Raw genomic sequence first — 27,645 nt, 5'->3', positions numbered from 1 at the left:
TACTGGGCTGAGGCCGTTTAGGGCTTTAAAGGTCAACACCAGCACTTTGAATTGTGCTCGGAAACGTACTGGGATAGGTAAGTTTACCAGTTTACCAGTAAGTTTACACACAGCCTTGATTTTTGCTTTGTCCGTTTCACAGGTTTATTTCCTCCATATAGGTTTATTTGCAGCATAGAGGTTGTATGATTTGCACATCATGGAAAGCTTGGATTCCTGGCTTATTGTAAGAGAAGAATCCTTGTGTGCACAGCCCATATCTGTGAGCAAGTTATCTAGGAGGGTGGCATATGAACCCAGCATCCTGGTTTGTGCTCTCAAAGCTAACTTCTAACCCTGGCTTGTGAACCTTGCTTGCTGGGAGCAACAAACCAGGATGCCAGGTTTGCACATCATGGGAAGCCAAGCTAAATTTAGACATCCTGGTTTGTTTTTACCTGCTTGCAGAAAAGGAGGAGGTGAAGCAGGAGTGAACAGACTGCATTGTTAATTCACAGTAGAAAACTGTGACATTCATGGGCTTCACAATTACTATTAGTTTTTGCCAGTTGCAATCATCCCACCTCTTTCCCTTCCCTATCTCTTGCCTTCACACTCCATGTGTTTTCTACTACACCAAGCTTATGCCAAGTTCTCCCTTCTCACATAGTGCACTCTTTTGCCCCAGTGGACACGAGACATTTATAGTCATGCTAGCAACTACTGGTAGCACTCTGGAAACCACTATGAAATTACTAAAATTCATTCTGTTCAGTCCCAGAATACAAAGATTGGTCTGCTTCACAGTTTGAAAGCATCTGCTCTAAACAAAAGGAGAGACTTATACAATCCTATCCATATCTACTCAGTAGTAAGCCCTGTTGAAATCAATGAGACTTGCTCCCAGGTAAATTGAATCAGGATTACAGCTTTAATCTCTCTGATTTTAAAGACTAAAGTCTGTTTCATACACTACTGAAGTGTCAAAGTTGATTCTTCCACGTGGCTGGATCCCAAAACTTTCCAAAAGCATTTGAATGAAAGACTTTACGCTGAACATAACTGTGTCCGTGTTTACTGTACCATGGGACAGTAGCTCTGAGATGAGCTTTCCAGCTGATCTATTTATCTAACATGATTCCTTCACCCAAACATGACTGGAACAGTGTGGGGACCAGGAAATAACTGCATTTTATTAATGAATAGCTCTATTCCTTATTGTAAATGACAGTAGGAAAGTAGCATCTTCAACATTTCCTTGACATTGCAGATAGGTTTTCTCCTTCCATTTTATCTGTGGAGGTCTGTTGCTGTTAAATTGAGATCCAAAATGTGCTGCTTCTTTTTTAGTGTGTTGTGAATGTTCCTAAGAAAAAGCGTGAAAAAGGAGCTATAGTAGTTCTGCTAGACATTCTACCTATGTGGAAAAAATAAAAACACATTTGATGAATGACTGTGATTACTGAATCTCATTTAAATGCAACTCTACCTAATTCACACTTTCTCATTCATTCATTCATTCATACATACACACACACACAGAGAGAGAGAGAGAGAGAGAGAGAGAGAGAAAGAAAGAAACATGATGTGTAAAAATGTGTATGGGAAAAATTGCATATAAATGTCAATGTTGAATAGATTTCTATTAGACACCCTATATTAAAGAAAATTCTACTTCTGCATCTCAGCTGCTTCTGAGGGAGGAGTAGTAGCAGGGCAGGACCTATGGGAGGAGATGGCCCTTTTACACAGATCCTAAGGCTTATAGGTCTTCCAATGTCTTTGAAATATTTAGTAGTAGTAGTAGTAGTAGTAGTAATAATAATAATAATAATAATAATAATAATAATAATAATAATAATTTATTATTTATACCCCGCCCATCTGGCTGAGTTTCCCCAGCCACTCTGGGCGGCTCCCAATCAGTGTTAAAAACAGTACAGCATTACATATTAAAAGCTTCCCTGAACAGGGCTGCCTTAAGATGTCTTCTGAATGTCAGGTAATTCTTTATCTCTTTGACATCTGATGGGAGGGCGTTCCACAGGGCGGGCGCCACTACCGAGAAGGCCCTCTGTCTGGTTCCCTGTAGCCTCACTTCTCGCAATGAGGGAACCGCCAGAAGGCCCTCGGCGCTGGATCTCAGTGTCCGGGCTGAACGATGGGGGTGGAGACGCTCCTTCAGGTATACAGGACCGAGGCCGTTTAGGGCTTTAAAGGTCAGCACCAACACTTTGAATCGTGCTCGGAAACGTACTGGGAGCCAGTGCAGATCTCTCAGAACCGGTGTTATGTGGTCCCGGCGGCCACTCCCAGTCACCAGTCTAGCTGCCGCATTCTGGATTAATTGCAGTTTCCGGGTCACCTTCAAAGGTAGCCCCACGTAGAGCGCGTTGCAGTAGTCCAAGTGTGAGATAACCAGAGCATGCACCACTCTGGCGAGACAGTCCGCGGGGAGGTAGGGTCTTAGCCTGCGTACCAGGTGGAGCTGGTAGACAGCAGCCCTGGACACAGAGTTAATCTGCGCCTCCATGGACAGCTGTGAGTCCAAAATGACTCCCAGGCTGCGCACCTGGTCCTTCAGGGGCACAGTTACCCCATTCAGGACCAGGGAATCCTCCACACCTGCTCGCCTCCTGTCCCCCCAAAACAGTACTTCTGTCTTGTCAGGATTCAACCTCAATCTGTTAGCCGCCATCCAACCTCCAACCGCCTCCAGGCACTCACACAGGACCTTCACCGCTTTCACTGGTTCTGATTTAAAGGAGAGGTAGAGCTGGGTGTCATCTGCATACTGATGAACACCTAGTCCAAACCCCCTGATTATCTCTCCCAGCGGCTTCATATAGATATTAAAAAGCATGGGGGAGAGGACAGAACCCTGAGGCACCCCACAGGTGAGAGCCCAGGGGTCTGAACACTCATCCGCCACCACTTTCTGAACACGGCCCAGGAGGAAGGAGCGGAACCACTGTTTGACAGTGCCCCCAGCTCCCAGCCCCTCTAGAAGGTCCAGAAGGATGTTATGGTCGATGGTGTCAAAGGCCGCTGAGAGATCCAGCAGAACTAGGAAACAGCTCTCACCTTTGTCCCTAGCCCGCCGGAGATCATCAACCAGCGCGACTAAGGCAGTTTCAGTCCCATGGTGAGGCCTGAATCCCAATTGGAAGGGATCCAAATGGTCCGTTTCCTCCAGGCGTGCTTGGAGTTGTTCAGCCACCACCCGCTCAATCACCTTGCCCAAGAATGGCAGATTTGAGACTGGGCGATAGTTGGCCAAATTGGCCGGGTCTAAAGATGTATTTTTAAGAAGCGGTTTAATGACCGCCTCTTTCAGCGGGTCTGGGAAGTCTCCCTCACGGAGGGAAGCATTCACCACCCCGCAAAGCCCATCGCCCAGCCCTTCCCGGCTCGCTTTTATCAGCCAGGATGGGCAGGGATCAAGGAGACAGGTGGTCGGTTTCACTCGTCCAAGCAGCCTGTCCACATCCTCGGAGGTAAGAGATTGGAATTGATTCCATATAACAGGACCAGACAGAACTCTAGCACTCTCCCGCCCTGGCCCTGCTCCCACTGTGGAGTCTACCTCCTTCTGAATCTGAGCGATTTTATGTGCAAAAAACTTTGCAAAAGCATTGCAGGAGATCTTGGGGTCCCTACCAGGCCCCGGTGGTACAGGTGGTTCCGATAAACTGCGAACCACCTGAAAAAGTCTCCTGCTGCTGTTTTCTGCAGATGCAATGGAGGCGGCGAAGAAGGCCCTCTTCGCCGTTGCCATTGCCACTTGGTAGGCTCGACGTTGAGCTCTAACCCGTGTCCGGTCTGATTCAGAATGAGTTTTCCGCCACCGGCGCTCTAGCCGTCTCAACGATTGTTTCATCACCCTCAGCTCCGGGGAAAACCACGGGGCTGTCCGGGCTCCATGCAATCGGAGAGGGCGCTTCAGAGCCAGACAGTCAATAGCCCTAGTTAACTCCGCATTCCAGCGTGCCACCAGGGAATCAGCTGAAAGGCCATCAACTTGGGATAAAGCATCCCCTACCACTCTCTGGAAGCCAATTGGATCCATTAAGTGGTGGGGGCGGACCATCCGAATCGGTCCCACCTCCCTGCAGAGGGGAAGGGTTGCGGAGAAGTCCAGTTGCACCAGGAAGTGATCTGACCATGGCACTTCTTTTGTTTCGCTTTTAGTTAATGTCAGATCACCAACATCCGTAGAGGTAAACACCAAGTCTAAGGCATGTCCGTGGCTATGAGTTGGGCCAGACTTATTCAGGGACAGCCCCATGGAGGCCATGCTTTCCACGAAGTCCCGAGCGGCCCCTTGTAAGGTTGTGTCGGTTGTGTCCTAGGTGTCTCCAGGAGCATATCCGCCACGACCTGAAGCAGCTCGGGCAGGGAATCCTTGGTGCAGCGGGGAGGTCGGTACACCAGTAGGAATCCTGTACTGCCCCTATTGCCCAGCTTCCAGAACATGCACTCAGAAAACTGGGTCTTCCCAATAGGACGCCTGGTGCAGACTAATGACTTCCTAAAAATCACTGCAACCCCCCCTCCCCGCCCACATGACCTGGGTTGCTGTGCGTAAGAGAAACCTGGTGGGCAAGCAGCGGCAAGGACAGGCCCATCTGCTTCATCCAACCAGGTCTCTGTCACACATGCCAGGTCAAATCCTCCATCCACAATCAGGTCATGGATGGCAGTGGTTTTATTCATCATTGACCTGGCATTGCACAGCAACACTTTCAGGTCATGTGGGTTTCCCTTGCTGATTACTGTATCCTTCCGGTCAGGACCAGACCTGGAGGCAGGGATAGTCCTCAAACAACGACTAAACCTGCCTCCTCGGTAATGACATGGTCTGGTCTTAGCATAACTCCTCCTCCTGCCCGTGATCACTGAGATCGGGTGTCCCAATACATCTCCCCCTGTGGAACCTGCCCCACCCAATCTATTGGCTGAGGCCCACTCCCAGGCAGCCATGACCCTTCCCCTTAAAAGGCAAAATACAAACTATATAATAATTTAACAGAATAATAATAATAATAATAAAACAGAACAGAACAAAACAAAACAAAGCAAGGAACAATAGTGCTGACTCAGTGCTTATCCCACCCCAAGCAAAAATAAAATAATGAAATAATATAATATTATAAAAAACAACAACCACCATTTAAAGTGCTGCAAATTAAAAGCAATTAAAACATTTAAAACCATTTTGTCCATTGCTGCCGGTAGCTGCTCAGGCCTCTAAACTGTAGTGGTAGTGCAGGCCCTGCCCCATAGGCCGGATGGAGTTGGCAGGAGAGGGAGCGGTCCTCCCAACACTCACACAAGCAGCTTGCCTTTATATCACTCCTTTATTTTGACATGAAAACCAAGGTGAGTGATATATGTTGCAATGGAAAACACTTCAGATTAGGACCAGAAATGCACCAACAGCTATTGAAGCTGAAATAGTAGCGGGGTGGTGCTCCCCCCAAAAACTCACTCTGTTTAACTAAAGCTCATTAAAGGAAAATCCTACCATTATCTCTCTCTTGGCAGACAGGGCATGGTATAAGTGAGCCCACTATGACTGGCAGCATTATGTAGGGTTCAAAATACTTCTGATGACAACATGGTTTATCCTATGGGGATTATCCAGTTTGGTTGGTTAACTATGATTTAGATAATACTAAACCTGATAAACCAATGATTTGACTTGGTATAAAATCGCTTCCTATGTTGCGTGTGGATAGGTTTTTTTTGTTTTTTTTTAAATGAATTGCTAGAACAGAAGCTAATTACTTTCATTATTTGGAGGCATAGCATTGTAACTCATTTCTTTCCAAAGAACTTCACTATAAATATATTGGAAGCAGCTACTGACATAGCTGGAAAAGTTAAGTCTCTTTCCCCCACTAACTAAGAATGTATTTATTACTTTCTGAAAAGAGATAAAATCAAGGTTATCATCTGTATGGTCAGCCCAAGGGGAAATGCCAAGCTTTTTCTAGTGGGAAGAAGCAATGTTCAGTCTAATTAACCTTGTGATTCTAAGGGCTAAATTCTTGTGGTGTCAAAAATAGATCTTCAACCATGCTCATCATGCCATGGTATATATGAAGAAGAGAATAGTTGATGCAAATGTCACATGGAATGATAGATATTTCATAGTGTGGGGATTAGTTTAAATATTAAGAATTATACTTGAATACAGGAACATATATCATATTATAATAAATCTTGCATAGTCTTCAAGTCAAAATACAGGGTCTCTAAGGGTTTTTCTTTGTTTCTTTTCTTCTGCGGGTGACTTTTGAAATCTAAATTAAGACACAAGTTCCCAGGACCATTTTCTGTGCAAAAACCACTGTAATGGTTCTCGAGTCCCCGTGGTTGGGCACAAAATTTCAGGATGACAAAATTCTAAGCCAGGGAATTTCATGTTTGCAGCAGATTTTAACATTCAGCTGCCCGAGAAACTATTCCACCCACAGTAGGTGCTCATTTGTATGGGAGCTTCTGAACAGAGCAACCTTCCTTAACTGGCTGCCATGAGCCCTCAGCATTATTGTTGTTCAACATGGGGCGGTAGATTAGGACTCAGGAGGAGGACGGGACTGAATGGTGGGAACCTGAGTTGGAGAAGGAGGGATCTCCCCTTTCAACCACAGCTTCAGTCCCTTTGGAAGGGGATCAGGGTTGCTAGCTCTCCCCTCCAACCTTCCTGAAGAGCAGAGAGCCTCAATACAGGTTGGGAAGGGCTTTGATCAGCTGAGGAGGAGGCTGAAACAGAGGCAGCAGCGACTAAACAGAAGAGTGTAGCCTTGTCACCTAGAATCAAATGCCACCTTCACAGGTGGAAGCTCACATACTCATGGATTGCATGCTTGCAATCTTGGTATTCCTGTAAGGCAAGGGAATATTGTGATTGAGCACTCCATGCCTTGTCTTTAAAAGCTGGTGGGAGGTGCAGGGAAACTTGTTGACGCATTTTCATTGCTTGAACATCTGAATTGTGACTTCTGAGCACTGTGTCTGCTGCTGACCCTATACTTTTAGTTCCCTGAATCCATAACTTTTCTTTATGTACAAGTATGAGCCTCTGTCTGTGCGTGTTGGGCAGGAGCCAGGATAGTGGCTGGTTTAGGGGGACATCTGATATGTGCTGTTACATTCCATTTTTAACACCAGTATTGGACTGTCCTGCCTAAGCCCTTAATCAAACAGCAGCAGGTTGCACACACAGAGAGAGCTATGTGTGAAGATTCTGTGTGCTTGCCTGTAAGTTTAGCATGACATAGTGGTTGGAATATCCTGCTAGGGCCAAGGAGATCTAGATTCCAATTCCATAAAGCTCCCTGGATAATATTAGGCTGAATACAAACTCTCAGGCTAACCTACCTTAGATAGTGGTTGTGAAGATAAAATGGGACCATGTACACTGCCTTAAGTTCCATGGATGTAAATGCAATAAGTAAAATATTGACTGCGAAAGAGATGAGTGCTGGTAAAATGCTGGAGGGAGCAGGCTCAGAAAGATAGTGTAAATTTTAGAAGAGGGAGTTAAAAACACATTGAGAAGCATGATAACAAAGGACATTCTCAGCATGAATGTAGTGTTTGTGGTGGAGAATAATGTTAACTGCTTAATGTTCCTAAAATGAAAGAGATGCTCAAGCCAAAATAAAAAAACTTCCCACTGTGTGTTTGTTTCAGGGACTGTGATGGAGGAACATGCACAGACACATCTAATATTTTGTATGCTTGGGCAAGAAATGCACCACCAACAAGACTACCAAAAGGTATAAGATATTTCACACTATGACATTCCAAATGAGCATGTGGTAGTAAGGATGGACATAAAATGTTTTCTTTGTGTGCGTAAATGTGTGTGTGTCTGTGTGTTAACTTGTAGTGACTTAAGTGCAATGCTCTGTACGTCTCTACTCATGGTTATTATTACTTTCCTTGGGAAGAATGGTGTTGTTCCTCTGGGTGAACTACTGCAAAAGGCTGTGCGTGTTTTGGTAGCTTCCCCACCTTTTTAATATGGAACTGAACAAATGTAATTCCACAGCGAACTTGTCTGCTGCCTTCTTATTACGGAGGAAACTTTTATGGTTTGTGAATGATGGATTGTTGGTGAAATCTATTTGGTTTGCAGCAGGATTCTGTCAAGATGATTCTTTTATCTTGTATTACACCAAGTAAAGTTCTGTGTTCCATATTCCCACCAACAGTGAACTAGGCCACTGTTGTAAAAAAAAGAAAAAAGGAAAGGAAAGACATAAAACTTGAGATATCTGGTCTGTCTGCTTCTATTTGCTCTTGTAGCTTTTCATAGCCAGAATGAATGCATAACTCTCAGTTCCAGTGTTATATATCCCTTGAAGGGTACTTGAGGAATGATTCCCCTAGCAGAATACATGTGAAAAACGTTGCTTGTGCTCTCTCTGTTTTAAAGTTATCACGGATAATAACTTGTCAACTTCAGTTTTTAATATGAACATTGTGGGATTTGAATTTAAGTTAAATATTACCCACTGTTATTATTTTACTATACTATTGAAAATACACAAGCATACAATTTATTGAATTTCCACTTGTTGCTTTTTGTTTCATGTTAAGGTGTTGGATTCAAAGTGGGAGGAGAAGAGGGCAGCAAATATTTTGTACTCCAAGTACATTATGGAGATGTTAGTGCATTCAAAGGTATGTATGGTCTTTGGATATGTTAATGTGATGATATGTGTAATAGCTATACTATAATAAGCCTGCAACTTACATGATGTCTATGTTCCGGGGATCACACCTTAAGCCAAAATCATATATAGTCCAAACACATTGGGTGCATTGGGATTGCCAAAGTATTTTTTCTTGGATGCCCTCCCCTTCCACCCCCTTTTTAATTAGTTTTTTTGCTAAGTGTGTAAAGCTGTGCACAAGTCAAATGCATGTGAGTTGTGGGCTTATGTATATTTATATATTTGCACTGAACGCTGCCATATTCTTGTGGCTGCAGACAGATGGTGCTGCAAACTATAGGATGATGAGAGGCAGCCCAGGTAAGCTTTAGAGGGTCATCCAGAACAGACTGCAGCAGGCACCCTGCTCCACTGGCTGCACTGACTACCAGCCCTGGGACCCATTGCCCCACGATCCAGATTCTCAGGCTGACCACATTCTCCCCCCCCCCCACACCAGCTTGCCTGGGTATTTGCTGTTGGCCCTGCCAATTAAGATGAAAAGCTGGCCCAGGTGAGGCGTTGGCAGGAGCTGTATTAGCACGAAGCGGAGGAAGGCACTTACTGCCTGGAGATTGTCCACTGCTGCCAATTAGGATGAAGAGTCAGACTTGGCAAGCAAATGGATTGATCCCCAGGCCAGTTGCCAAATCTGATCACCTTACTCCTCCCAGGCTGATGGGTTATCCTCTTGGTTGTAACAGTTGCATGGGATGGAAAGCAGAAGGTCTAAGCAGTTAGAATGAGGCAGGAAGGGGTTGTTGAGCAGCGTGACCCCCCACCCCAGTGAAAAAAAATAAAACTAAAGTGAGAAAATGGCTAATCATTGAGACAAGTTACAATAACAGTGGCAGCTTAAGTGTGTTCTAATGCAGACCCTCCTGTATTTTAAATAATTTGGAGGTCATCTGATTTGAAATCAGGAAATTCAAATAGTGTAAACATCTTTGTCACTACCTCCTCCTTCTCTGAATTTACTGTTATGGAAGGTAGTATGCATGGTTCCCAGTAGGCCAATGGCAGCATCTCTTTGAGTGTGCAGAAGCTGTTTCTTGAGTTTGGCCTATATTGTGCATTAAAATCCCCAGCAGTTTATTAATGTAAAACTCATAGGTGTGACACCATGCCGTTTGTACTCATTTCATTAGCGATTTGTCTTGTGTTCTGACCTTTTAATTTTTAGCAAGTAAAAATAGTTTCCGATTTAGTAATTCCAATGCCCCCTGTCTGATAATGGCAGCAACCTACCAAGCCCTGTTGCTGGCCAGTGGAGGCCCCCATCAAAAGGAAGTTAAATTGCATTGTAATAGAGCTTGGTAGATTTCCCTCTCCCCATCAAGCTTCTGTCTAAAGGCCAAGTTTGCACTGGCATGGCTACAGCATAATCCTTTAACATTTTGTTTCTTGGCCCATTATTATTTGCTGCAAAGTCTGTGAACCTTGTGCATTACATCCCATTTACAGTACATAAGATTTCTTCCTTCCACCATAATCAACATAATAATTCCAGTATGGAAGATATACATTGCTTTATTTTTGAACTGCCCCAAGTGCACAAGCAGATAAGGGAGGGGGAAATATTCTCTGGCAAGTGATTTCAGCAAGCTGTCTTCATGGAATTATCCTTATTGCTCTATTTAGCAATATTCCTACCCAGCATCAATTACACTATTTTCTAGAAATCTGACAAAATTTAAATTCCTGATGCATAACAAATTATTTTGTGTTCATCAGTCTTTTTAATATAACTTACATTGGTTCCAATGCTTTTAAAAAAATTAAGCTGCAAAAAAGAATATGTTCTTTTGTATAAGGATATCTTTTGACCATATTAAATTGGTAGTTTCTATTTTCTAGTTACATTCATGGCTTTACAGTCATCCTTTTTTCCAAAAAAGTTAAGATGCTCATCTACACATGGTTTTTGCATAGCATTTCATGTAGTGGAATGCAAAGTTTAAGATTATTTTTTTATCTAGCCAGCTTTCATTTTCATAGTTGTAAAATATACTTAAGAGAATTTATGCAAGTACTTGCACTGCATTTCAATCATAGCAATCATATTCCCTAGTTTCAAAATTATTTGATTATATTTCTTAACGCTGGACAAATTTATAGTAATTTTCATTTGTACCATTTTACAAACTAGGCAAAAGTGGAAACTTTGTGTTTCATGCTTCCATATTTTTGAGCTGTACTCCTGGAACAATAAGCCTTATCTTAGGGTATTTTGACTTCGTAAACCTTTTAATGTATCTTCTGAGTGGCAGTTACCATTTATTTTTCTCACTGATCAAAGAATTAGAAGCTGATATGCATATCACAGTGGATTTTGCTATATACACTCTGCAATCCAGAAGTGCTATTAAACCACACTAGTAAGCACAGCTTCTTGTTTGATCTCTGTTGGAAGCTCTGCATAGAAAATCAGCTTTGAAAGAAACCTCCTTCTGAGGTGGGATGAATGCATTTTCCTCTCATTGCCACAGGGCAAATGGAAGCTAATAATTTATTTGTCCTGGAGCAATGTGTACTTGCTCTCTAGCTGAAATGCAAAATCAAAGGAATTATCCTAGGCTGAGTGGCAAATAGGGAAGATGATTTTTAAGATGGGATGTGAGGATTGCATTGTGTCTTCGCAATCTGCTTAGCTGATGCAGCACTTGCCAAAAAAAGCAAATGTTATGATCCCATTTCTTCCAGCTTATCAAACCTGCTGAGTAGAGAGCTCGTTAGACATGACCATTTTGGGAAGTGGGTGTCTAAAGTGATGAAAAGTAGGCCCTTATGTTGGTAGATTCTGCCAGTGTGAAAGGGGGTTCTTGTTGATACATCATAAATATTTAACACAGGGACAACCGTGGTGTTCGCAAAAATGAAAGACATGGCAGTTGATCTCATATGCAAGGCTGAAGCCTAGCCCAGATTTTGATTTTGCTTTAGCACAGCAAGCAAATTTTCTGAAGTTCACAATGACGTGTGAGTTTAGAGAGAGCACAATTTTCCTTGAATTTTTGCTTGTGATGTCTAGCTTATTCATAGAGTGCTTTTTAGTAACTCCAGATATAAAGGCAGCCGTACTAGCCCACTTGCCCTGAATGCTACAGCATAGCAGTCTAATGACTTTGAATAAAGTAGAAACTGCTTGACCCTATTTTGAGCGAAATGAGTCTGCCCCAAATGGGTTGAAACAGAAGTTGTTCAAGCAAATATTTTCTGCATTCAGCTTCAACTTTGCCATATTTGTTAGTTCTCTTTAATTCTGCTATGTATATAAACACAAGTAGCTCTTTGCATTTCATTTAACATAAAAATATGTACAGCACGTCTTCAGGATTTTTTCTTTTTTCCTTTGCATGTATACCCGTTTTTAGAAAAATCCTCCTGTTTGGTTGGGTGTGGATTTCATAAAAGCCCTAATATCCTAAAGGACGCATCAAAAACAAATAGCTGAAATATACAATAGTGAGTTACAAAAATGTTGAATCTGAGGAAGTGACATTCAAGTCTTCTTCAGTCTAAAGCTTCTTCTCTGACTAGTGACATTTGCTGCTTCTGGTGAACACCATCCATGGTTGATTGGAACTGGAAGTTGTTGTTGCTGCTGCTGTTGTTGATGATGACTATGCCCCATCTTTTTCCTTGACAGGGACTCCAGGCTGCTTACAAATAAAATAAAATAGAAACATAGCTAAAATAATAGGGGGGGAAACAATCACTTGTTACCTTCCACAGATTGCAAACAGTTGGTGTGACATCTCTGACAGGGTGTAAAATGAAAGCCATCCACAAGATTATTTGAGAAAGAACAAGAGATTGTAAAGTTCTCAACATTGTTGTTTTTTTTAAGAGCACTGCTTTTCCACATATCTCTGTAGTGAATGAAACTCCTTAGTGATTCATCTTCCCTCCTGATATGTTTCCCTGTACTTTCCCCCAAGTCACCTCACAACTCTCCCAGTGTTGGGTGAAACATCTTTCAGCATTCAATATGAAATGAGAAAGGAAATTAAAAAACAGGGGGTCCACAGTACTTAGCAAACTTGGAACCATTGGGCTAGATGATTTATTTATTTAGCAGAAAACTACTGACCTGTTATACAGTAGTAATGTCCAAAAACAAGAAGTATTGGATGCAAAAGAAAAATGTTCAACATTTGTTGTTGGCTGCTTTGAATGTCTAACATAGACACTATGGGCTGTATCCAGAGTTCTTTGCGTGCCAGTTGCAATGACTTTTGCACTAGCAGACAGGTGAGTTTTAATGTTGCTTAGCAGAGGAATCCATTGCAACTGTTGTGCTAGCAGAAACCTGTTTGCTCAGCAGATCAAAGTTACCAGCAACCAACTTAAGTGCTCTCTTGCGCAACAGTGTTCCAGCTGATGCAAAACATTTTTGCCTGCAGAACAAATATACTTTAGCTTAGCACTGCATTGGATATAGGCCTTTGTGGCAATAAAAATATTTTGCACCAGGAAGAAATATGTCTTCTAATGTCTTAGTTTTGCCTCCCTGCTTAAAATATATTACTTGAATTTCATCACAAAAAATAATAAGCCTATTTGGTTTTCAAAATATAATTACCAACTTTCAAGCTTCTGTAGTACAGTATATAACATGCATTCTTCATTTTATTTCAACACTGAAAGAGAATTTGATGCAAATGTGTCACCGGCACAGCAGAGTGACTTTGTTATGTGTATAGCTTGTCTAATAAGAAAATGTTATGCAGAAAGCATTTAATAATCACACTCATGTATTAACCGGAAAAATGCCAATGCTTCTACTTAACATCCATTTATATGTTTTGTGCAGATAAACACAAAGACTGTTCTGGTGTAACTTTACATCTGACTAATCAAAAGTAAGTATATTTCCAACATCTTTCATGTCAGTTCCCCGCCCCCCTAAAATCTTCTTTTGAAGAGATCAATGTGAACTTTGTCAGAAAATTTATGAGAAGAACAAAACCTTATGTTGACCCTGGTGTATGCTGAAGCATATTGTTTAGGGGTTTGAGTGTGTGTGTGTGTGTGTGTGTGTGTGTGTGTGTGTGCTTAAAGAGACTAATTAACATAATCACATTTACTTCAGAATATATTCGATTCTTAAAATTGAGAAAAGGCAAGTTGGACTAAGTGAGATAAACAACTAGTTGACTTTCATGTCTTGGTAAATCAAATGTTTCATATATAATGTGTAGCTGCCCAGAATATTTCCAGAAAGCCTTGTATATCACTCCTTTTTTCCTCTTCATATTTGATTTTTAAAAGTTTGGATCTATCCATCTCTGTTTTTCCCTTGACAAACCCAACTTCATACTGGTGTTGTTTATTTCATTCCTCAGATCCCAATTTCTTTGAAGTTGAAAGTTAGCTTGCTTCCCCTTTCCTTTCCCCCACTAAATTTCACATCATATGAACCTTTTATGTGCTCATCACATCTCCTTTGCCCAACTGATTACTTCAACTACTCAAAGGATCACTCTGACCTGAATCATGCATTCAACCAAGGGTGGAACTGCAATAGCTTTGGTGAAGAATCAGCTGAAACCTTTCCCTCTGGTATGCACTGAGCCCTCTCACTAGTGCCTTTTTGAGATTTCTTTCTCCACCCCCCCCCCGAAAGATCTGTGAAGCAGCCCTCCACATACCTGTAGATGGGTACTGAAAAAGAGGCTTGGGGCTAAAACAGATTATAAATTTATAATCTTTTCAGTTGTTGGGGATGTGCCCAATCAGCATCAGAAATGTTGCATCTCACCCTTTCAAAGTTTTGGAGATCCACATTTTGCACACTAAAGGAGAAACAGGAGTGACTATGTCTGTTTTTCTGTGCAACATCTCTTAGTGCAGAGGTTTTCAACCTTTTTGAGTCTACAGCTCCGTTGACCAACTACATTTTTTCTGTGGCTGCCCTGTGGGGTCAGAAGCCTAGTTATGCCACCCCTTGCCTGCAGAGCCAGCAGCCCCTTTTTGAACACCCTCCCTTGTGGAGTGTTCCCTCAGTCTCCTTTCCTCCCCCCCTCCCCGTGGGAGTCCTCCAGGCAGCAGCTGCCGCCACCCCTAGTCTCTGTGCCGCCACCCTGACCTTCCTGGACTCCTACTTGTCCATCCACTCCCAACAGGCTGGTGGGCTGGCTGGCTGGCTGGGCTCCCTCACCTACTTTCTTGCTTACTCCAAGGCCACCACAGCTCCTCCAACCAGCACCTGCTGGCCAGCCCCAGAGACACCATTCACCTAGGGAGCTTGTAGCCAGGGCTGCTGCAACAAACAGCCAACAGCCACAGAAGCCTTTGGGGGGCAGAGATGTGAGAGAGCATCAGAGGAGGGAGGGATGGAAAGAGGGACAGAGGCCAGTGTTGTCCACAGTGTCCTTAACTATCATTCAAGGCACCCCAGGATGCCATGGCACACTGTATGAAAACCACTGTCTCACTGTAACATTTCTTTTATTTAACATAATTTATATTATGCATGATTGTAAGAAAAGCTCTATATAAGTCTCCATACAATGGATAAATATTTAGTATTCTACTAATCTGCATGGTGTGTGTGTGTGTGTGTGTGTGTGTGTGTGTATTTGAATTCGAAAAGTGCTGTTTCAGTTCAGCTATTTTATTTTAGAAGGAGCCATATAATAAGTGATTCAATGTATTTGATTTGGATTTCTCTCTCCTTCCCACCCCACTTTCTTTTTTTAAGGCAACCTATGATTGCTGGCATGTATCTTATGATGTCCATGGATACTGTTATACCACCAGGGGAGAAAGGTGATTACAACAACTCCCTCCTCCTACTAATATGTGCAACACTTTCACTGTAGGGTATAATTTCCTAGGAAATGTGTTATAAAACCTTTGATTAATACTGGAAGTAGTAATGTAACGTATATATCCATTTCAATATGTAGGATATTATAAACATATTTTATTATTAGACACACCAGCAGTACAATTTAGAAAAACAGATATCAATTCATTTAGACTAATAAATTTTGAAAGCATTTCTTTTGATTTTTATTAAGCACAAACTCCTTTTAAACCAGTAGTAAGTCTACTTTTTCCAAAGTTTGAAATGAAGTGTGTATAGATGAACTGCATGTTTCAATATTTAGATAAATATATATTTCTGTTTTTGTTTCTGAATTTAATGTGTCCTGGAATGTATATTGCTGATGGAAGTTTTTGCTTGAATACTTTTTGTATGTGTTTGTTTGTGCATGTGGTAAAGCTGTTCCAAGATGGCGTAACATGCATCTTTAATTATTACTGAAACATGATCAGCATTTTAATATAGCAAATGAATAACAGCTTGGAACATCTTTTTTTCAACTACTCTTAGATTAGTATCCAAATTCCACTTATACTTGGGAATTTGAAAATTATGCTTTATTGTTTATGTGGATGGGCCTTGGGTAGCATTCTCTCTCTTCCCCCTGCCACACACCCTTGTAGGTATGAGTAGGAGACTGGAAGCTTTGCTTCTTTTAATGGACCACAGTTCAATGTTATATCTTAACCCAAAACTCTGCTTAGTCTTTGCTGTGTTTTATTATTGAAATGAGCTGGTTCGTAAACCAAGTAATAAAATAAGTTTAAGACTACGCCTTTCTGAATTCTACTGTTAGCTAAAACCAGAAGTGAAAGCTTCTGATTTCATCATGGACACACCTAAGGGGAAGAGAGGTGAACAGAAGCCTCAGGTTAGACCAGTGTTAGACCGTTAACTAATTAAGAAGTTTCTCATAAAATTGTTGGGGAACACTTGTTTGGTGTTTTCTTATTTGTTTGAAATGATCCTTTGTGCCCCACTCAGATTTCCCTGTATACTCCAGTACACATGGGAATCTGCCACATGTTTCGTATATAAGGAAACAGCTGTACCATGTATGTGAATTGATGCACACACAACATTGTCCCAGTAGAACAGTTCTTAAGAGCGATGTGTCAGTGAAAGATATGCCCATACTAATTTTTAGATGAATGAGTAGAGTCAGTAATTTCGCACACTACATTTCACATTGATGTACTTCTAATTAGATGGTTTGAGTTTTTAATTGCAACAATAGTTCCAACTAGCTGCTTCAACTTCAGTATGTACATACCCTTTCCCCTGATTTCCTTATTTATCTCTTATGACAGCGGTTAATGCAGATATTGCTTGCAGTTATAAAATGTATCCAATGCACGTGTTTGCCTACAGAGTACACACACATCATTTAGGTAAGCCTTTTCATTTATTGATGATTGTCTTTTCAATCTGGTTTTGCTGTAATCCATATTAACTCATAATGTCTGAATTGAATTATATAGTGTCAAAACCTGTCAATCAATTTAAATCTGAAAAACAACAGAAAGGCCTGGTATAAGCATGTTTTATACATCCAGTTCCAAGCTTATACAACACATAAAGTGGCTAAGGCAAGGTTGGGAAATGTGGCTGTTGAAATGTGTTGTTGCTCTCCAACTGGCATCCAGTCTGTATGCCCAGTGGTCCGGAATGATGAGAGCTGTAGTTCAACAAAAACCGAAAGGTTGTAAATTCCCCATCCCTGGCCTAAAGACATGTGATTTAAAGATGATTGGGGGGGTGGAGGGGAGGGGGGATAAACTGAGAATTAGGGACAGAGGAAAACAGCACACTCAAAACAGATTTTAAGAAACTAATGTGAGCTCACAGCTAGCCATTAAGAATAGTATCAACTGTTTTTGCAAGATTTTGCGCTTCTTTGAGAGAATTGAGTTGGACAGTTGTTGAGCACCTTCTTAAAAACAGTTATAAAGTGAGGCTCATGCCTTAATTTAATCCTTGTCATTCACTCATACACACAAACACACCCCTTCATGATGTCCATTTATTTATAGACAAAAACATTTTTTTCCAAAGGAAGGAGCATTGTTAACACACATTATGAATAAATGTGTGTCACACCACATCACATGATGTCAGCTGTTTGAAACTGTTTTCAGCAGTTTGAAAGCTGGGTGTGCTTTGGGGGGAAATGGTTTGGCAGGCCGAACTAAACCCCTTGGTAGAGTTGCCCATGTCTGACATGTGTTTGGGTGATAAATAACAGAAAGCACTCAAGTGTCTTAAAGTTTTTAATTGTTTAAAACACAACCAGCAAACCAACTTTTTATACAATCTTTGAATTTATTTTATGAAATGAAAGTAGCATAACTGTAACAATCTGGAAAAAAATAATTCTCTTGCTAAACATATGATACTTATACTCTTATAATTTTATATTTCAGGAAAAGTAGTAAGTGGATACAGAGTTAGAGATGGTCAGTGGACGCTGATTGGCAGGCAGAGTCCTCAGTTGCCACAGGTATGTTGGGCTGATGTTTGGGTGGCTAGGGTTAATATGGAGAAGCTGGAAGGTCTAAATCCCTTTCTTTGTGTTTCTGATATTATGTACTTGAAATTTAAATGGATACCTTGAATTTGCAGGTTAAGCTTGGAAAGACTGAAATTTCACATGTTACATGAATTACTTGGAGTTGAGGAAGCTTTAAGATTTTTTAAATGGACAAAAGCTGTACTTGTGTGGGGCCAGTTCAGCAATCAGTAGCCCATCTAGTTATTTGCCAGAGTCTGGCAGCTGAACTGAGTAGTCAGAACATATCTTTTTGTTTATAATTTTTAGACTGCTTAATATAATCACAATCCAAAATGCGGTTTATGTAAAAAAAGAATAAAAAGAAAGCAACAAAATAGAGATGCATATGATTTACTGCAACAACTTAAGCATTGCAAAACACTCTGCGGCGAAATAAAACTTGTGACCTATTGAAAGTCATAGAATTGAAGAGTTGGAAGGTTATCCAGCTAACCCAACTCCTGCAATGCAGGAATATTTCACCCAACATGGGGCTTGAGCCCACAGCCATGAGATTAACTATCCAAGGCATTCAAGTAAAGTATTTTTATCCAAAAAAAGGTGTAGAGGTTATAATTATTAGACTTGTCATCAGATTCCTCTAATACAGTATTATGTTGCTTGTAGGTCGAGTTGTTGCAATCAGTCATATGCATCTCTAGTGAAACAGATCATGGTTTGCTGTATTGTTTTGGTGCAAACGTATGTCAGATCAGCTACTAAAATTAGCGTGACATGACCATTTTTCATGCTTGCACTATCCCCTTTCCTTTTGCAATATAGAAAGGAATGTGATGAGAGACCCAAGATTATTCTTAAAATAAAAGCCCATTGTTGAAGGCAGAGAAACTTCAGTCAGTTGCCACAGAATCCAACACTGACAATAACATTACAGTGTTTCTGTTTATCATAATTTTAATAGTTTGTCATATTGTTATCAAATGCAGATGCAATGAGATGATTTCTTAATCTAGGTTTCTCTTGCAAGATGCCTGGATGCCTGCATGAGTTTCACCCTTGCTTGAAAGAAGAACAGTCTCACCTCTCTGAGCTGCTGTGTGTCTCATAAGGAAGATTTGTGTTTTAAATGTGTTGCATGCTAGGCATTGTAGAACTCTCCTGCATTGTAAAACAATAACCAGTGGCTATTTATCTTGCCAGTAAGTCAGGCTTATGAAGTTCAGCAGACTCCATAGCAACCAAGATGACCACTATGATTCATCTTGTCATCAAATGAAAATCAGTGAATCAGATGAAAATCAGTGGAAATATAGAGAGTGCATCTCTAGGCAAGCTCAAAATACAGAATGGCATCTCTCATTGCTGGAAAGAGCACTGGATATTTTACCCGATTGTAAATGCTTAATGTAGCCACCTTGATTTCATGGCTGCAGTCTGCAGTGAAGTGTGCATATTTTCAGGGGGGTGCACTTTACTATCATTTTTTAATTTCCTATTTGAAGATGTTCTCTCAGAACCCTCCAACTGAACCCTTATTTTAAAAGTAGCATTGCTTAATGAAGCATTTATAAAGGGACATCAAGAAAAATAATTGTGTGTACACAGGAACTCTTGAAAGATCTCTTGAGACACTTAAGTAGGTAAAATTAAATGAGTAAACTCTGAGTGGTTAAACTGTGACCTCAAGATGTTGTTTGATGATGATGATGAAAATGACACCTCCCTTCATCCCTGACCATTGGCAATGCTGGCTGGGGCTGCTGGGAACCTGAGGTTAGCCACCCCTGAAGCAAGCAAGCAAACAGCACACATGGATTGCAGCCATGATTCCCAAAAAGATGAATGAGAGGAAACACACTTACTGCTAATCTGAAATACTTGACCTATTTTGTTTTCTTTCTCAGGCATTCTACCCTGTAGAAAACCCTGTTGAAATTAAGTACGGAGATACTCTAGCAGCAAGATGCCTGTTTACTGGGGAAGGCAGATCTTCAAAAACATTCATAGGGTATGTGTGTCTATACTTTAAAGATCTCAATGTTTTTTAGTGGCACTCCAGAATGACCTGCGGAGTATATTGTATTAGTGTGTTCTTCTTATTATAAACTGGAAAGAGAAGGTTGCTCTCTTCCATTTCTAAGGAAAATGGCATGTAACCCTTTCTCTTTTCAGTTCAGCACTCTTAGTGCAGTCAAAGACCTGGTTATCCTATGGAAGCCTACTGCCAGTCAGTGTAGAAAATACTGAGCAAGATGGACCAATGGTCTTCCTTCATGTAATGCTACTTCCTAAGCATTAAATGGCAGTTCTCCTAGGGATTATGATAAAGTTATTCATTTGCCAAGAATAAATTTCTCCAAGCAGTATGCATCTAGCATTGATGAAAGTCCTGTATCTAAAGTACAATTACTTGAGCCTTGTTTCTGTGGTTACCTAGACCGACATGAGGATTATGAACTCCACATTCTTAAAATTTAAATATTTATAATCTGGACTTTCATAAAGTATATCACAGAGGTTTACAGCATACAAATATAATAAAAAGTCCATAAATATCCATAAAGCATAATTTAAAGCATCAATAAAATATCAGTAGATAGTAGCTGGTTAAAAAGAGAAAACTGTATTGTGAAGTCATGCCTAAACAGTACAGTTTTCAGAACACAGCTGAAAGAAGGCAGAGACTGTTCCTGCCAAACCTCTGCTGTCAGGGAATTCCATAGGGCAGGGCCTGCCACACCAAGGGCTTGGTCCCTAGTAAAGGGCAACCAAACATCAGGGGTGCCAGGAACCACCAGAAGTGATCCATGAGAGAATCTCAGTGATCAAGGTGGAGCAGATGGCTTTTTAAGGTACTTTGGACCCAAGCCGTGTAAGGCTTTGTGAGTTAAGCCCGGCAGCAAATTGGCAAGCGGTGGAGAGCATTCTGTTAGAAAGACAGCCAGACTGCTGCAGGCAACTAAGCTGCTGCTTGATATCCCCCATTATTTTTTTTAAAGAGAGAAACCCCTCAGCCACACCCTGTATTTAAAAGACAACCCCTTGGAAACATTATTTCCCCCTTCCCCACATTTCATGTTTCCTTATGGTTTCATGTCTCCTCAAGATTGACTTGATATCCAGGGGCGTTTTCACCCACCCTTACAAAATGCTGAAAAAGTGCTACACTCCTTCCTGAAGTGTAAAACTAGTGTCATAAGAATCATAGAGTTGGAAGGAACCACAATGGTCATCTAATCCAATTCCCTGCAATGCAAGAATATGCATCTCTCCCATACAGGAATCAAACCTTGATGTCATCCATTCCAGCTATGTAAAAATTGGAGCTTTCAGCATATGCACATCTCGTTCAAGTAAACATTCCAGCTGTGCAAAATCACTCAAAGAGGTCATGGAGCAGGGCCTGGAGAGAGTCATAAGGGCCAGATAGAGAGATGTGGAGAGCCACATCCAGTTCATGGCCCTAAGAGAGCCAGTGTGGACTCGTAATCTGATGAACTGGGTTCGCATCCCCGCTCCTCCACATGCAGCTGCTGGGTGACCTTGAGCTAGTCACGCTTCTTTGAAGTCTCTCAGCCCCACTCACCTCACAGAGTGTTTGTTGTGGGCAAGGAAGGGAAAGGAGAAAGTTAGCCCCTTTGAGTAGTGATAAAGCGGGATATCAAATCCTTTGGGTAGTGATAAAGCGGGATATCAAATCCAAACTCTTCTTCTCTTATTCTTCTAAGGTTCCCCCACCCCTGCTAGATTAAACAAGCCATTGTGACCCATTCCTTTCTCACCCAAAGAAAAGGAATTACAGTAAATGCTTCTCGGAGCAGGGGAAAGACTTGTTGCTCCACTAATTCCTGTCATTTTACTAACAACAAAAACAAACTAAACAGATTAATCTTCCAGAGGTGTGCTATGTCAAAAACCTTGACAGTGTTTTGATACTATTGAGATATGTAGATGGGTTAGATCACTCCTCTATTGCACTTGAGTGCTTTGCTTATATACTAAAGAGGTGGGTATCTAAATCACGTGTTGATGGGTTACACTCAATAAAAGAAAAAGAAGCTTTAAGCAATTTTTTTCAAGCGGCTTTCTGTGGTGGGCAAGAGATTCCACATTTTCAAAGGCTGAAATATCCATTCACATTTGGGAAGGTCTGGTCTCTTTCATTCCCTCCCCCCCCCCCCCGCAACAAACTGATGCTGTTATTGTTGCCATGGTGAATAAATGAATGCTGCATGATGCCACGAAGAAAAGTCATCATTGACGTCTTTGCTGCTTCCACCTAGTCCACCCCCACACCAGCTTGATGGTGAAAGCTAATTAAAAGAGCGGGAGACATCTTATTGCAGGCCACTTGCTGTTTTTTGAGTCTGTCTGTCAGGAGCCTGGCACTGCCCAGTGAATTGATAAGAACTACTGGAGGATATTGCAATTGTCTCTCAAAATAGAACATATCGACATACCAAATGTTAGAGAACTTTATTGTATTACCTAGATTTTAAATAGGTTACTACTATCGCTTTCAAGTCTATAGATAACTCTTACTTGTTAGGTTTCTGCCTAAAGTAAGTCCGCCCTGACGCTTTTCTGAAAAGCAGCATTTAAGTTATGTCAGTTTGTATGTGTGTGTGTATCTTTTTGTTTTGTATTCTGGGGTCTGCAGCATCTTTTAATCTAAATGGAAGATGCTGCACTTAGTGTCCCATGACATAATGAAGCTAAATTTTTAACTTGGATGTATACTCTGTGGCCTGGCAGGCAGGGAGGAGGGGGGAAATGAGGAGCATTAAATAGAAGAGTCCTAAATTAAAACGCTAAATTATGGATGACTTGTAAATGGAATACATCATCTGGGCAGAGGGTGTGTGTGTGTGTGTTTGTGTTCGGAATCTTCAGGAAGGAAAGAAATACTTTATTCTGCTGTGTTCCCTGTTAGTGATTCTCTTGCATGCAGTCCACCAAGCACTGCGGGAGTTCATGAAATGCGCTCACAAAAAAAGCCATTGAAGTCAATAAGGTTTTGCAGCAGTGCGGGGGTGGGGGCTTGGGGGTCTGTGTTCACACCTGAGGAGCTGGGAGGTAAACTAGGGAGCTAATAAACCAGCTCATTGCAGGTTCAAAATTCTAACTGTTCTTAATTTCTAGCATGGTTGATGAAAACTATGCAGACTGGTGTATATAAATGCTAAGCAATCAGCTAGAGATAATGGCCTTTATGTCAGAGGTCTTAATGCATTTTTTATGTGAAATGTTTAAAGTGTACTGTGGTCTAACCTTTTATCATTTGGGCAGTGGCGGTGGTAATTTTCTGTCTCTCCCATGCGATTTAATACCAGCCTCTACAAGTGTGTTTCATCCTATGGCTGAAACTGCTCGTATGTCTTTCTCCGTTGTATTTTGCTATAGGGGCACAGCTAGTGATGAAATGTGCAATTTCTACATTATGTATTACATGGAAGCCAAACATGCAGTCTCATACAAGACTTGTACAAGGAACATAGACCCAGAGATGTTCAAAAACATACCACAGGAGGCAAACATTCCCATTCCAGTCAAGCCTGATATGACCATGGTCCATGGACATCATGAAGGTATGCTTTATGTTTTTTAAAATTAATTGATAATATTAATGGAGAAAGAATGGTACAGTTGAGTGAAAGGGTACTTGCATTCGAAGTGTTGGTGTTGACCTTTAAAGCCCTAAACGGCCTCAGTCCAGTATACCTGAAGGCGCGTCTCCACCTCCATCGTTCTGCCCAGATGCTGAGGTCCAGCGCTGAGCGCCTTCTGGCGGTTCCCTCATTGTGAGAAGCAAAGCTACAGGGAACCAGGCAGAGGGCCTTCTTGGTAGTGGCGCCCGCCCTGTGGAACGCCCTCCCATCAGGTGTCAAAGTGACAAACAACTACCTGACATTCAGAAGACATCTTAAGACATTCCCTGTTCAGGGAAGTTTTTAATGTGTGACATTTTAGTATATTTTTTATCTCTGTGGAAGAGACCAAATTATTATTATTATTATTATTATTATTATTATTATTATTATTATTACATGGAAACTGACCAAACAAATAGACATAGATTTAAGTATTGCATTCCTGAGAGCCGGATTGGTGAATCTTGTTCAGCCCAAGAGTCACACTCCCTTCTAGGCCATTTTCCAAGATGGTGGATGGAGCCTGAGGCCAGAGTGGGTGGACCAACAGATGCAATTTTTACCTTTGTATAATAGACTAGTTTCTATCCACACATCTCTCTATCCATCCAAACAAGGTGTGAATCTGGACTAGTTAAGGGGTGTGGCCTGGAAAAATCTCCAGGGGGCTGTTTCGTAAGTGGACCTTGATCCCAGCACACATGCCCTGCTTTGCGTTACATTGAATTCCACCCATAGTCCCTTGAGACATATGCTACCAAAGCAATGTCCATGCTCCTTCTGGGGAACTTTCTCTTAATTTTTTAAGACTAAACTATGTTTTATTGAAACAGGCCAGTATCAGAAACCATAGTTTGAGCTTGGCATGTTGCAATAAACTATGATTTAAACTAAACCCGGTGGCCCAGTTCATATAAAGCTGTGGTTCATTTATCCAGGAAATGGATGCTTCCAATGTCCTCCTTGCAGCCATGTCAGAGGGTCAGGGATCAGAAAATAACTAATATCCTGCTCCAGCCTATTGCTATAAGGAAGATTTTTGCTTGGTGGACCTGGTCTCCTTTGCACTTCATTCCTTTGGCCAGAATTGGGTGATAAAAGCAACTGCAAAATCCTCACATTAGTTCCCTCAGTTCACTACTGTTGGCTTGTGTGCTCATAAACTTCCCCCTGTAAATCATAAAAGACTAAATGTTCAATCAGCCTATGTGCATGTGTAGACTGAACAGTAAATAGGAGCAAACACGGTCTAGGGGCCATGGGGGCTTCAGCCACCCATAAAATATTTGAGGGGGCTGGGGACCCCAAGAGTTGATGGGCACTGCCATGTAAATGGTTTGTGCACACATCATGTGATTGATTATGTGGAGCAGGGCTTATCTGGGCCCCCACAATATTTTATTCAATTTGGAACCGCTGGAGCAGTAGACTATGTTAAGTGAAGCTGTGCATTTATATCAGAAAATAAATTGTTGGATTGTACTGACTCCTTGCAATTAATCTGAGTTACAAAAGCCAGTATGTATATGTGCAGGTATCTGAATTCTATTAACTTGTCTTTTAGCTTTTCGATTTCTTTCTTAGATCATTAGATTTCCTCCTTTCTATTTTTCAGAAGCCAAAAGTGGAGATACAGTTTCTGTTATGCAACAGCCAAAAAGAGATGAGGAGGAGGTTTTAGACCAGGGTACGTATAGTACTGGTTTCATAAAATAGATTTCAAAAATGTTTCAAATAGTAGTGATAATTGCATTCTTTGTATTGAGATTTATCAAAATAGTGGTAGCTGTTCAACAACTAGCATTTAAATCATCCCTACCATTACACTGCTACTCATTGCATAATTATTCAAGAGGAAATAGTCAATTACTGGTCCCTAACCTTGCAGGTAAACTCATTAGTACAGTTTAATCTCATTTGATTTTCTTGTTACAGATAGGTAGCCGTGTTGGTCTGCCATAGTCAAAACAAAAAAAATTCCTTCCAGTAGCACCTTAAAGACCAACTAAGTCAGTTCTTGGTATGAGCTTTTCGTATGAGCTATCTGAAGAAGTGTGCATGCACACGAAAGCTCATACCAAGAACTGACTTAGTTGGTCTTTAAGGTGCTACTGGAAGGAATTTTTTTTGTTTTGATTTTCTTGATCACAGATAAATTTGCTTAATACAATTGTCATTTATTTGTGTGCTGTATTGGGCTAGTAGGGTTTCGAAATGCAAATGATTAATTAAATGGTGTATAAATGTCTTCAATAAATAAAGAGTGTTTTTCCTGGAAGAAAAAAAAGAGAGGTTTTTAGTTTTAATTCTTGATTATATGTGAAAAATAATAAATACAGTTTTGCAGTTTTGTAACATAATGACCATTTTCAGTTTGACCCACTCATGTACAGATGGAAGCATCTTAATGTGCAAAGAATTATCCCTGTGCTTTAATATTAACATGTAAGGAGATGTGGAAGGGAATCTAGTCCTTCTTTGTTGCATTTTAATACTGTATATATACAAAATGTGTGTAACTGTATGCATACAGGCCTACAAACACTTTATTATGTCTCACAAGCCCAATGGGATGTTGTTATGGCTGAATCTTTCAGGATAACATTACCTAAGGTTGTATCCAACAAAGTGATCCTATTAGCACAAATATTTTTATTTGACTTTTTAAAGGACTCATTCTAAAGCTGCAGTCTCAAGCCTTCTGTTTTACTGTCTTTGCACATGCACCACTTTGTAAGCCAAACAGTGGAGTTAAATAATTGAAAGAGCCTTGCATCTAAATTAGTAGTCTTACCAGCATTCATCCAATTTTTTGCAGATAGAGAATCAAGACTGAGAGAATTGACTGCCCTGAGTCTGATTCCATGGTTGAGCTGCATTTTGAATCGCAACATTTCCACATATCCAAATATGTGGAAGAATTGCTAGGTTTAATCTTGCAATTCAAATATTTGAGATTGATTTAAATTTTACACACCTATTCCTCTGAAGCGACTTCCGTGGATTTGAAGAGGATCTTGCATGACAATTGTCAAGCTTAGCGATCCCTGATTAATCTGGATGGTACTCATTCTGGGTTAATTAGTGAGATATGTAATGATTTAACATGGTGGTTCGGAAGCATTTTTAATCACTGAAACACTTATTCTGCTTTGCCGATTGTAACATGTCTTGTAAAAACATCCTCCAAACAGAAGCTGCAGTACAGCTTTGTTTAATAACAAATCTCTACTTGATGTGTATGTGTGAGCATGTGTGTGTATATATCTCTAACATGTTTCTATGGAAACAGGTTCTTTAGCTTTTGTTGGTCAAAAAAGAAAGCAAACCTCTTTAAGAATGAGTGGGAGTTTCTGTAATCTTAACAGGTTCATTTAAATTATCGTACACCATTTTTTTCTTGCTGACTTTAATTGCCGTAGTTCCATCTAATACAAGTTTTAATTGCTGAAAGAATTAAAACCAATTCTAGGACTGGTTCTGGGTGGTTAATCATTAAGGTGTCCTTTTAAAATTATTAATGTCTATGTGTACCAATACATTTTCCTAAATTATGAGTGAAGTGCTGGATAATGGATTGCTTTTAAAGTTTGCATTGACAATCAATCTCCTTAGTTTCCAGCTTTTATTTCTTCCTCCTTATTGTCCAGTTGGGCTACATTCTTGTATTCATTCTCCTTCAAAAATTGTGTGAGGTAGGTCATTGCTGTTCTTCTCCATGATGGGGGATTGAAATAAATCTTTGTTTATAGTCATAAAAGGAGTGTTGTGACTAAGCTTGGGAGTCGGATTGAGGTCTAAACTGTTTTGTGCCATGTGGAGCTTTAAAAATGTATTTGTATTAAACAATATAGCTACTTACATATAACTGAAACACTGGTTCTGGAAGACAAATGGCCTTGGGCACAATGGTGATGTGAAGTTGTATTCTGTATG

The 27,645-nt window shown here is 40.8% G+C and overlaps 1 protein-coding gene across 16 annotated transcripts in view; it reads left to right on the top strand.

Moving 5' to 3' along the window:
- Positions 1-27,645, top strand: part of PAM (peptidylglycine alpha-amidating monooxygenase) — a 131,597-nt gene that overhangs the window by 64,352 nt on the left and 39,600 nt on the right. For all 16 annotated transcript variants that reach the window (XM_083702249.1, XM_083702245.1, XM_083702256.1 and 13 more), the window contains exons 6-14: positions 7,684-7,769; positions 8,596-8,679; positions 13,528-13,576; positions 15,418-15,485; positions 16,857-16,937; positions 17,970-18,046; positions 19,963-20,066; positions 23,462-23,646; positions 25,325-25,396. In XM_083702249.1, coding sequence (XP_083558375.1) covers positions 7,684-7,769; positions 8,596-8,679; positions 13,528-13,576; positions 15,418-15,485; positions 16,857-16,937; positions 17,970-18,046; positions 19,963-20,066; positions 23,462-23,646; positions 25,325-25,396 — 806 coding nt within the window. The remainder of the gene's footprint in view (positions 1-7,683; positions 7,770-8,595; positions 8,680-13,527; positions 13,577-15,417; positions 15,486-16,856; positions 16,938-17,969; positions 18,047-19,962; positions 20,067-23,461; positions 23,647-25,324; positions 25,397-27,645) is intronic.

This window comes from Podarcis gaigeae (genome assembly GCF_964106915.1).
Source record: "Podarcis gaigeae genome assembly, chromosome: 11".
In the NCBI taxonomy this organism is placed as follows: domain Eukaryota; kingdom Metazoa; phylum Chordata; class Lepidosauria; order Squamata; family Lacertidae; genus Podarcis; species Podarcis gaigeae.
Note: the sequence above shows the minus strand (reverse complement) of the source record. Positions and strands in the feature narration are given on the sequence as shown.